This window comes from Typopeltis vanoorti, chromosome 7 (assembly GCF_054136105.1).
Source record: "Typopeltis vanoorti isolate ZY-2024b chromosome 7, IOZ_Tvanoo_1.0, whole genome shotgun sequence".
Lineage (NCBI taxonomy): Eukaryota > Metazoa > Arthropoda > Arachnida > Uropygi > Thelyphonidae > Typopeltis > Typopeltis vanoorti.
Genome location: NC_143555.1, coordinates 55370451 through 55383521, shown reverse-complemented (window position 1 = coordinate 55383521; position 13071 = coordinate 55370451). Strand labels below are relative to the sequence as shown.

Genomic DNA, 13071 nt, shown 5'->3' with positions numbered 1-13071 from the left:
GGTCATAATACTGCACCAGGACAGGTCACAGCAGTACATATGGAAAACAGTCAGTAGGACAAACATCCATATCAATTCCAGATTTGAACCTGCAGCCTGTTGGCTAAAGAGCGAATACACTAACTGCTGGGCCAAGTAGGCCAGCACTTTTGTGAGAAAGGATTATATGTGGAACTATAAGACAGGTGATTATGACAAACTCAAGAGGTGGCCTGCAGCAATTATCATGGAATGAAAATTTGGATGAGAAGGAAATCAATGCTGTTTGATCTCTACTCAGGAAGTATCTGGCAGTGTATTCCAAAGGTCAGGAGATTAAATAAGGCATTGTGGAGGCAGCAGTACATGATGAGTGGTAATAATCAGTTACATGAAGAGTACAAAGAACAAGCAAGGAAGGCGACTCACTTGGTAAAGGTAGCAAAAATGCATTTTGAGCAGCAGTTAGCAAATGAGGCTAAAAGAAATCCTAGGAAGTTTTTTCATTATGGAAAGATGAGGTTGGTCAGTGATAATGGGATAACGATGAACACTGAGGAAGATACAGTGTACCTTGATGGATCTGTGTTTCATTCAGGATTTCTCCATGAGTGCAGGTCACAAAGATGCTTCCAATGATTTGAATCTTAAGCCTTTCTCTTCCATGTTATACCCATTTATTTCACTAATGGATCTTCACATTTTGTAGGTAGTCTTCCTAGTTTTCTCTTTATTCTTGGTTGCCAATAAAATATTCTATATGTCCATCTGTTATCCCTGAGTCCTGCAATGTGGCCTGCCCATCTCATCTTGTTTTTGTATACTGCAGTTACCACATCTTTTACACCTGATCTTTCTCTTAGTTCTGTATTTCTAACATGTTCCATTTTGCTGATGTTACAAATTCTACATTCTATTGCACAGTGAGATATGCTGAATCTCTCTTCCTGTCTTGTTGTGTTCCATGTTTCTGATCCGTATGCGAGTGATAGAAGAATGTCACTATTAAATCTATTAAATAGTTTTGCCTTTGTAGAGATATCAAGATTTGGATCAGTAAGTGACTTTCTTTCATTTTACTAGCCTCTTCAGATAAATCATTATTCATTTTTATTGTTTGTCCTAAGTAATTGTAAGAGTTAACATGTTCTATAGGAATGTTATTAATACATAGGCTGCTGTCACACTTGTGTAGATGTTCTTAATTCATTTTGTTTTTTTCTAGATTCATTTCTAAGCCTATCTCACTGCTGTTTTGTATATTATTTCACCTATTTCTTCTAGGTCTTTTGGGTTTTGAGATATTAGTAATAGATCATCGGCAAACATAACGATTTATAATTTTTCGCCATCTTTGTTAATTCCTCCGTTTAGATCTATTTTTCTCAGAATATATTCTGAAGTGCTGGTAAACAGGTTTGGGAAGATTACATCGCCTTGGTGGACCCCTCTCTTTATATCTATATTTATAGGTTGATCAAATAGTTATATGTGTGGCCAGATTTTTGTTAATTTCTTTTATCATGTGGATGTAAGTAGGATCCACGTTTATTTCCAGTAAGGCATGGATGACAGCATTGTGTTCTATGGTATGAAATGTTTTTTTTTTTAAAATCAATAAAGAGGAAACATAGAGGGATTCAGTATTCTCTGTATTTTTCTGTTAATTGCAAAATGACCTAAATATGATTTATTGTGGAGACGCCTCTTCTGAATCCTGCTTGCTCTCTCTACTGGAGTTGTTTACGAGAGTAGTTTGGATTCTGTTCAGTATTACCCTGTTCATGAGTTTATATATGTGAGAGAGTAGATACACTGGTTGATAATTTTTGTTTTTCTTTATTCCCTTTTTTAAGAAGTATGGTTTTTGAGGTCTTCCATTCCTCTGGAATCTTTCCTTCTTTCAAGTACCATGTGAATCTGGTAGCCAAAGCTTTGAATATAGTTGGTCTGCTTTGTTGGATTTCTTCAGCCTTAACATGATCAAGTCCTGAGGATTTACCTTTATTCATTTTCTTAGGAGCGTGTTCTATTTCATGAGGAAGTATATCTGGTATATTGCCTGGTTTTGGAATGATAGGTTCTGAAACTCGGCATTGAAAAGTGGAGTTAAAGAAGTTCTTCTTTATAAAGTTTTGTTATAGCCATATCAGGACTCCCTGGCACAGATTTGGTCAACTGGATTTCTCCTAGACATGAAAGTGTTAGAAAGGATCCAGAGATAAATGACCAAAATAGTAACTAATCATGAAATGCACTTTATGAGGAGAGATTGAAGTTGTGCTTGTGGGTAAGTTGATAGGCAGAAAGTAAGGGCAGGATAGAAACATATAAGTCCAAAACTGCCTATTACAGAGTAGATGATCATATTTTTCAGTACATAAGAGCAGGAACGGAGAGAACATGGAGTCACCTCTTAAATATCTGTTAGAGTGTAGTTTGTAAGGGCTAGATTTTTTTTTGCTTGGAAAGTGAACACATGGATTGGCTGCCATATGTAGTGTGAGTGCTCTTAGCAAATGAGTTTAAGGAAAGATATCATAGCCATTGTTAATAACTGTTGATATGGTCCTTTTACAATCACTGTGTCAGGCGAGAATATTCAACTTTAGTAGCAAAATCAGTTATTTCTTCTCTAGAAACATTTTTGAAAATGTACAGGCTAGCATATTGGGTTCTAAAATTTGATTCTTGTTTTCTATGAAATTTTTAGAAATTTTTGTATGTATAATGAATATTTCGTGAAGAAAGAAATGAGGACTCAAGATCATATGAATCAATGAACTCAGATGGACAGGAATGGATCACTTTGATAGTGATGATTTCATGATGTATTACTCTGGATATGAAAACTTTCGAAGAAATGGCAAAGCATTTATGGTTAGAAGAGAATACAGAAACATTTTGGGTTACAACCTAGTGTCCAATAATAATTCTGATCAGAATAAAGGCATACCCAGTGAATGTTACACTCATACAGGTGTATGCACCCACTACAGATTCAAGTGAAGATGAGGTAGAAGAATTTTACAGCAGCTTGCAACAAGCTGTATACAATATTAATAAAAAAGATTTTCTCTTGATATTAGGTGATTGGAATGCAAAAGTGGGTGAAAAAGAAGAATGAGGCATCACTGGAAAATTTAGTTTAGGACTGAGGAATAAAGCAGGAGAAAGGATGTTGGAGATTTCTGTTAAGAACAGTTGCTTTATTGCAAACACTTGCTTCCAACAACATAAAAGAAGATTGTACATATGGACTTCACCTAATGGAGCATACAGAAATCAGATAGATTATATTGTTACCAGCAGATGGTAGAGGAATGCTATTCAAGCAGCAAAAACACTACCTGTGCAGACTGTGGGACATATCGTGAATTATTGATAGCTGAAGTTAAATTGAAATTAAGGGCTAAGAAGAAACCAAAGGATAGCATCAAATTTGATTTAAATCCTATAAATGAAGCATTTAAAGTAGAAGCCAGAAAGAAATGAAATAGTTTGGAGAAGACAAGAAGAGAATTAGAACTATGGGAAAAAACAAAATCAGCAAAGAAGATTCTAAATAAAGCAACAAGAAAGAAAGATTGTAAACGGTTGTCAGAAGAAGCTCTTCAAATACCAGAGGAAAGAAGAAAAATGAAACTTCAGAGAAACAAAGAAAGGGTTAGACAACTGAATGCAGATTTCCAAATACAGGATAGGAAAGATAAGGAAAAACATCTAAATAAAAGGTGCAAGGAAATTGAAAAAAGCAACATTATGGGTAGAACAAGAGATCTGTTTAGAGAAATAAATGATGTTACAGGGAAGTTTATCCCTAAATTAGGAGTTGTAAAAAAGTAATTCAGGTAAACGTCTGATGGAAGAATACGCAGTGAAAAAAAAGATGGAAAGAATATGTAGAGGATTAGTAAAAGAAAGATAATAATATTGAAGAATTTGAAAGAAAAGAATTTGCTGAAAAACCCATGATAATGAAACGTGAAGTGATATCAGCAATGAAACAGCTGTCAAAAGGAGAAGCTCCTGGAAATAATGGTGTGTCAGTGAAATTATCGAGAACAGCTGGGAATGAAGTAGTGAATATATTGACTGAAATTTGTCAACAGGTTTGGAAGAAAATATACTGGCCTAGAGATTGGAAAACATCAGTATTCACCCCAATTACAAAAAAAAAAAAAAAAAAAAAAAAAAAAAAAACATCATATCCCAGAGTTTGTAAAAATTACAGAAGCATTTCTTTAATTTCACATGCAAGTAAAATTATGTTAAAAGTGATCCAACAAAGGTTGGAGCCATATGTGAATAGACAAATGCCACAAGAACAGGCAGGCTTCAGGAGATGTAGAGGAACTAGAGACCAAATAGCAAACATGAGATGGATTATGGAAAGAACAAGAGAATTTCAGAAAGAAGTATTCATCTGCTTTATTGATTATTAGAAAGCTCTTAATTGAGTGGATCACAACAGACTGTGGATTGTAATGAGATCAATGGGAAATACCTGAACATCTAATTCACTTAATAAGAGAGTTCTATGACAACGAAGAAGCTTCAGTACAGTCTTTGGAGAAACAGACAGTGTTCGAGTGGAAAAAGGAGTGTGACAGGGTTGTATACTGTCGCCCTACCTTTTTAATATTTATAGTGAATATATTATGAGTTTGGCTGATTTAGACAAAGATCCAGCTGGAATTAAGAGATTGGTGGCAGAAAAATAAATAATTTAAGATATGCAGATATGATATAACCCTCATAGCAGAAACTAAGGAAGATCTGGAGAGATTGATTCTATTGATTATGACAAAGTAACAAAGCCAGGCTTAATTTAAACATCAGCAAAACAAAAGTGATGGCTTCTGGCAATTTAAATGAATTTATAATAGAGAGAGATAAAATAGAAATCATTAAAAGTTATGATTTACTGGGGTCCAGAATCAGAAATGATGGTAAATCTGAAGATAAAATTAAAAGAAGGATAGTCATGGGGGGGGGAGGAGGAAAGAGCTACATTAAACCTGCCAAAAATTATGAAAGATAGAGGTGTGAGTAAGGCCACGAAAATTAGAATTGTCAAAGCAATGGATGTGAAAGCTGAATTATTAAGAAGAAAGACAGAAAGTGAATTAATTTATTTGAATTATGATGGTGGACTAGACTATTAAGAATCCCATGGACTGCAAAAATGACCAATAAGAAGGTTTCAGAGAATATAAAGACAGAATGCTCTTTGGAGGCAATGATTACTAAACAGAAGTTGATATGCTTTGGTCACATTATGCAAGCTGATGAATCATTGAAGGAGGCAGTTATGTTGGTGAAGATGAATGAGAAGAGAAAGACCACAAAAGAGTTGGATGGACAACTCTTTTGTGTTTATCAAGTTGGTAAAAAAAACTTATCAACTTGAACATACAATTACTGAAAGAAAGGACATGAGACCAAGTGGGATGGAGAGCTTTTGTTCACATGATCACCAAGAGTCACAAACGACTGGATGGCACATAACAAGAACAACAATGAATATTTTCCAGTATGTAGTACTAATAACTTGGAAAAGTACCTTGTTTTTTGGAAAGAGTAGTCAATCCCTACCATCTGTGATGGGCTTCGACTGCTTTTGTTACACATGAAGTTTGTCTGGGAAATTCCCTAACTTTTGAATTATTGTACTAACAAACACATGCACTAACTAGCTGCATGCTTTGTATGCTGAAATCTAGTGGCAACATTGGGAAATAGTCTAGTGCAAACCACAATGTGGTATTTTGCTTAGTTATCGTGGTAAATCTATTTGTGTCAACACGTGTTCGATGCATCTGGCAACTTTTTGTTTAAAATGAGCGCTTTTCATGATCAATGAATTTGTGTGAAGTTTTGCATCAAATTGGGAAAATCTTTCAGAGACTTTTTGAAATATTAAAAATGGTATTTGGGAATTAAGTTTTAGGTTGGACTCAAGACGTATGAGTGGTGGAAATGTTTGAAAGATGGCCAATGATCCCCCATTCAGGAAAATTGATGAAAATGTTGCAAAAGTCTGTGAAGTCATCCATTGTAACTGCTGTTTAACTGTTCATGAGGTAGCTGAAGAAGTAAACATTTCAAAATTTTAAGAATCATGAGATTCTTATGCAAAATTTAGGCATGCATCACAATGCAGCCAAATTTGTGCCTCACCTTTTGACTGATGATCAAAAACAAATTCAAGTTGATATGAGCCAAGAGCTTTTCAGTCAAGCTTATAAGGATGAAACTTTTTAAAACACTTAAAACATCATTACCAGGGATGAGACAGGGTTTATGGCTATGATGTTGAAACAAAAGCTCAATCTTCACAGTGGATGTCAAAAGGGTCAATGTGACCCCCCAAAAAAAGTGAGTCAAGTGCAGTTAAATGTCAAATTGATGATGACAGTTTTTTTCGATTCTGAAGGCATTGTTCACCCTTGAATTTCTTCCATAAGACAAGACACTGAACAAGGAGTATTACCTTGAGGTAATATGCAATGTCTTTGTGAAGCTATCAGAAAAAAAAAGCCCGATGCTTGGAGAGAAAAGTGATGGATGCTTCATCATGACATAGTTCGCCCACAGATTAGAGACCCTTCGACTTTCTGCACGTCACAAAAAGGAGAATCCATTCCGATAATAGGGTAATCAATCCGTATTGTGGGATGAGTTGTTTATTATTACACGTCGGAAAATTAACTTCTGTTTTATGATCATTGTAGTTAACTATGTTGCTTGTATAACAGTTGGAAAATTTTACCTATAAAGCACGTGATTTCGCATGTTGGTGACCAATTCATATGTCCGTCAAGAAAAATACTATTCTTGGCAAGTTTCCAAGTGGAGATCTCTAAAGCATGGGCATACTATAATGCACCTGCGCACGCATGTGCACACACACATCATTACTAATCCATCAATTTTTGGTGAAATATGAAACAACGGTTGTTCAACAGCCTGCTTAACTCACCTGATCTTGCACCAGCACTTTTTTTTTTTTATTTCCCAAATTGAAGTTGACATGGTTGATGTTTTTTGAGTGAGTGACTTCATTAAGAAAAAAAACGCTAAGCATTCCTGAAATGTTTCAAAAGATGGAAGTAACGCAAGCAGCGGTGTATACAAAATGGAGGAGAGTACTTTGAAGACAACAAGGCCAAATAATTTCCAAGTTAGACAGGAAAATTTTTATTTAAAAAATTCGGGAATTTCCCAGACAAACTTCGTAAGAATGGCAAGTGCAGTTAGGAAGTATTTAGAGGGTGAAAACATTCTAAGATGTTGGAAAAAAGTAAATAAATAAAATAATAACAATTACTAAAGTCAGGATAAGCACTGCATACCATGAAAATAAATACAGTGTCTGGAAATATATTTCAAAGCAGCAGTAGTAATGCTATGAATTCTACAAAAAAAAGAATCAGGAGATGATATCTGATTTTAAAGTTCATAGTGATCAAGCAATTTAATGAATTGAATTACTGTGTTTTATACACTTTATGACATATTATCAAGATATAATATATCACTGTTACTCGATAGTATATCAAACTTAATAAACTGGGCCAAGAAATAAAACTAAAGAACTCATTTTTGTTTCCCTAACGTTATACATTATACACACTTAGGATCAAATGATTTCTTATATTCAGAGTTTTGATGTTTATTGCTCTTGTTACTGAGATCCTGAGGAAAATGTTTGTAAAACAGCAAATATAACAGATCTAATAAAAGTATTCATGAAATCTGGAATACTGCTGTGTGGGTACAGTATTTTTTTTTATTTATTTATTTTTTTAATTATGTAGAAGAAGCTTGCAAACTCAACTTTTATCTTCTTTCTTTCCCCTCTAATATGCTGTTAATCACGTTGGGTTCTGTTAGGAAGTTTGATTTATAAATAAATGCCAAAATGCATAATTCTAAATTACTTACGTTTAATTGCTTCTGTTCTTCTTCCTGATTTTTTAATTTTTCTTCTTGTTGCTTCCTCTGGATTTCCAAATCATTTCTCCTGAAAAATGAATTATTTCACAAATGATGAAAAAAGAAGTTTAAATGTACCAGAAACAGTGACTTCTGAAAATGTGCAGATTGATTTTCAAATTATTTTTTTTTTATAGAATTTACTTCCTAATCCTAATGCACTAAATTATATCTGGCTAGAACGAATAATAACCAGATAAGATGTTGAAAAAAAAAAAAAAGGGGGCATATCCCAAATTCACAAGCCTTTTATCCCAAAATTTTCCATAATCATTTGCATGTCACATTGTGCATGATAACCTGTGCATCTTTCCCATGTTACATAATGGTAAAACACAAGTGATCGAATCTATCATATTACTCAAAAGTAATACTTTCTTAATGAAACAAAAGCATATCACCTTTCATTACTGAAAGGTCATATGTTTTTGTTCTTTTCATAATAATGGACCTCCCACGATGAGTCTTTGACTCCATGGAGGTTTTTATAATAATAATAATAATAATGTTCATTGCTACCAAGGAAAAACAAAATTTGTAATAGAGCACAGTGTAGGATGTTACAAATTTTGTTTTTCTAAATGCTTCTATTACCATTCTTTAAAAATTTAGAAATGGAGGAAAGAGTACCACGTGTGCAATTAGACAAGATACAAACATTCTGGATAAGTTGTTGAAAGTTTTTCCACTTGGTTATATTATAAATTAAAGATCCCCAGAAATTATATTCTTAGTTTCATTCTTTATCCAAGTGTAAGCAAACAAAGTTTGCGTATTAAGTAACTTCATGACAGGTAACTCGTATATAGAGGCTAATGACTTCACATTAATTGCCTTAGCATCCCATAATTCAATGCGCATATCCGTACAGACATGTATAATACTATGCATTATGGGAAGGGCCACTACCCAGACCAGTTTTTATTCTTCCCATAATGCATAGTATTATACATGTTTGTAAGGATTATGTGCATTGCATTATGGGATACTAAGGCAATTGATGTGAAGTCATTAGCCTCTATATATGAGTTGCCCTGTCACGAAGTTACTTCATGCGCAAACTTTGTTTGCTTACACTTGGATGAAGGATGAAACCAAGAATATATTTTCTTGGCATCTTTAATTTATTCTGAATAAGTAGAGTAATTACTATGAAAAATTATCAAATGACATAAACACTGATGGTGGTAGCAATTATTCAGGAAGAATGCACTCAAAAGTACATCTTAGTATTAGAGACATAAAAATTTTTCAGAAATCTGAAATGTGGAAAGGCAGTTGGATAAGATGATATACAACCAGTAATGTGCAAATATGGAAGTATAAAAATGTTAGTAGCTACATTGAATAATTCAGAAAGCTAGATGAAGCCAGAGATTTGGGAGTGTTGTTGGTGTATCAGGAGTAAAATTTAGACAGCACATAGCAGAAGTGGCTAAAGCAGTTGAATGGATTATTTGGTTAGAGGAATACTTTGACAAGCAGATTATTAGTCCTCTTTATTGAGCTTTGATAAGACCCCTCTTAACTAATGCATGCAGATCTGGTTACCTGGGTTTCTTGGCAATGAGGAAGAGGTGGAAAGGATCCAGAGGCAGGTGACGAAGATGGTAGCAGGTCTATGGAATGAATCTTACAAGAACAGGTTGAAGATTTATGGATTACAGGCAGAAAATGAGTGATATGATTGATACATACAAATTACTGATTACAAATTACAAATTAGTACAGAAGAAATTTTTCAGAACAGGTCTGGTGGTGGGAGAACTAGTGTATTATCCTTGGAAACTGAGCAAGAATGTAGTTAGCAATGGTGTCAGAAGTGGAATAGGTTGCCAGTCTTGTGGGTGCCATTACTGTGAATGAGTTCAAAGCAATGTATGACAGATACTGTGCAAATGTGGGATAGTGCTTTGCATGATGTTTAGGGCCTCCCTTGATGAGTTTAAGGACTGCATGAAGCAGCCCGTAGTAATAGTAATAATCTGAACACCCTGTTAAAAGAATTCAGATTTTTTTGTACTCTAAATAGATTTATTTTCCTGATGATGCAATCAGTTAATAGACACTGAAACATGCAGAAGTTTAGTTTATTATTTTTACAATAAATCTCTGAGTAAATGCTCTTATTGCAGTTTCTGTTAGTCCTCTTAATTTGGTTTCAAATAACAGATTGATTGAACTGTTGAGAGGAAGCTAACACTATAAAATTACTTGTATATAATGATCATGATGTGCTTCTGCTAAAGTAATGCTATTATTAAATTTAGTAACATTAAAGGAGAGGATACTGATGGCATGTTTCTGAAATCCAAATAAATATGTTAAAACAGGTTTAGATGTTATATTTTTGTCATGATTTTCTAGGTTATATGCTAAAATAGATTACTAGACATTATTGCATAAAATACAATTCAGATTTTGATAGTTTCCAATTTACTTTCAGAATGGTTTTATTATTGGTTAAAGTCAAGTCTAATTTGATCAGTTCCTGAAATGCTTTAAACTCAGTCAGTCAATTTACATCTTGGTCATCTTTTATCTTTCTTAGCCATTTTTCCTTCACTTATATGTATAGAAATACTCAGGTGGTGCTGATTATTCATAATAGTACTTCATGGTATAAACAACACCAAGAGAGGAAAAAAGAAATTAATTTATTGCACTTTCTAATATTTTGCTGATTTTCTACCCAACATCTACAGAGTGCAAATTATAACTGTGACAAACACAAAGCACTCAGCTAAATCATTGTAGAAGGAATTCAAATTAACTAAAAATAGAACTAATGGCCTAACATGGTGGGCTAGATACTCAAAGTTTATTTGGAGAAGTCAAGATATCTGGTCCCAGAATAAAAGTTTCCCAGATCTTTGGCAAATTAATGCAACTGTAGTTGAGGTTGGGGAAGTGCTTCACAGCCAATGGATGATTCTAAAAATAGCCTCTCAAACCTATAGCAACTTCTATGTAATGCTGATGTCTTCTTTCATCTAATCTTATGTGAAATGGTATCCAGAGCATGATCTGCCAGTCCTGATTTGCCATATGGACTGTAGATGTAATTTTTGTGTTCTTCACAGAGAATGTTAACTGATTTATCAGTCTGTCCAAAGCAGGCTAAGCTGCATGCTTCAAGATGTACAAATTTTCGAATCCAGGATTTGAACATCCTGATGTGTATAAAGTTCCTTGTGCTGCTAGTTTAGCCTACTGATAGATCAGTGAACATCTATTGTGAAGAACACAACAATTATATCCCCGATCATTTGTATGGCCGACCATGCTCTGGATAGCCCTTCCCATATGAAAGAAGCCATCAGTATTATATAGAAATCACTATAGGTCTAAGAGACTATTCTTAGAATCAGCATTGGTTATGAAGCATCTCATCAACCTCAACAAGTAAGGTTCAAGTCAGCTTTAATGGAATGAACACAGCACAAAGAAATAATTCAACACAAGTCTAATGCATCCTATATTTCATCTCACTCACAAAAACATCATCAAGGACATTCTTAAAATTACAAAAGCACACACAAAAACATACATTTGGATAAAAGATGAAGAATATGTCAGAAGTTATTACTTCCCAGCTGGGGCCAGTACAGGCTACCATTCCCTGAAGTGTTGATATGTCTGTAGATATATGTGTTCAAGGGCTAGGTCGCCTGTTTGTTGGGATGAAAAACCCAAACCTTCACCTCCATAAAACTGGCTAACTTACCTTTAGTTGAAGAGACCAGATAATGGTTCCTCTCACCATAGGCTGAATTATTGAAACCAGGTATTTCTGACAAAAAGGCTTTGTCTATACTGACTGAGCTATGAAGGCTCCAACATGTTTTTTTTTTTTTGGGGGGGGGGGGAGGTGATGGTTTTCTGGAAACTGAGTGCCACTGGGAAGACATATGATAAGAATATTTAGAAAAGACAGGCTATTATTATTTTCTTTTTTTTTTTTATGATGAATTGGATTCTGGAGTGCTGGCTATTGAGGTGGAGGAGGAAAAAGTAATGTATCCAAGCCATGTGGCCAAACAGAGAACACATCATCAATGTATATTAGCCAGATAGACGGTTTGAGAGTGGCATTATCAACAGCATGTTTTTCAAAATGTTCTGTTAGATCTTGAATGAGGATCTTTTCATCAAGAGGATCATTCATTCAAGATTTAACAAGAATACAGTACTGACCAAGAAATACTTGTACTATTAGTGAAGAAAACAAATTGTAAAAAGAGAACATATTTGAATTACCTTAAAGGAACTAATGAGGAGGAGAAATTTGTTTGTCTAAATAGAAATTTTGTTGTTTAAAAGCATTAGTGATTAAAATATACTCTATGCAAAATGTATGTCAAAATGCTAACAAAGGTCACATGCGAGTTATCTACAATAGCATAACGCCTGAGGCGAAAGCATTCGAGAAAAGCGAATCGAACTCGTGTTCTACGAAAAGAGTGTTCTTCAAGGAGAAGAATTGCGACTGATAATGTGAGGGCGAATAGGAAGGCGCCATGAGAAATTTCTGTAAACAAAAGAGAGCGCGACGAAGGAGAATAAATGCGGGTTCGGGCGGGGTTCATTTCTCTTCCTCTCAAATAGGAGAGGAAGAGAAATGAAGGAATACTCAAACCTTGGAGTATTCCCTCATTTGGGGTGAAGCACTCAAGACCTCCTAAGAATTCTTGATGATATTTAGAAGAGTACAATCTGCTTAATTAACAGATGACTCTTTCGTCACAAACTCTTCAGTCACTTTACCATAGGAACTTTGTTTCTGTGCTGCCTATCTATAGGTACTTTCGTGCGCATTGCTCCTCTGAATTGGCTGCTACCATTCCTCCACTTTCTTCTAATCAAGTAAAAACTACAGCAGCCACTGACCAACAACTAGACACTGTCCAGCTTCAAACACACTGAACTAACTTTCTCATCATCTCCTTTCATTCCTCCACCTCTAATTCTTTGGAACAATTTCCTTCATACTGTTTTTCCCACTGGGTACAATCTCCCACTCTTTAAGAACCATTCCAATAAGCTACATTTTCCTCCTTAATCACTTGCCCACACGTGGCACTGCAGTGT

General features: G+C 34.7%; 1 protein-coding gene across 1 annotated transcript in view; it reads right to left on the bottom strand.

Annotated features, from left to right (window-relative positions):
* The window catches only part of jar (Myosin heavy chain 95F jaguar), a 517008-nt gene that overhangs the window by 112851 nt on the left and 391086 nt on the right, over window positions 1-13071 (bottom strand). Inside the window, exon 20 of the mRNA XM_090395608.1 lies at window positions 7930-8008. Coding sequence (XP_090251734.1) covers window positions 7930-8008 — 79 coding nt within the window. The remainder of the gene's footprint in view (window positions 1-7929; window positions 8009-13071) is intronic.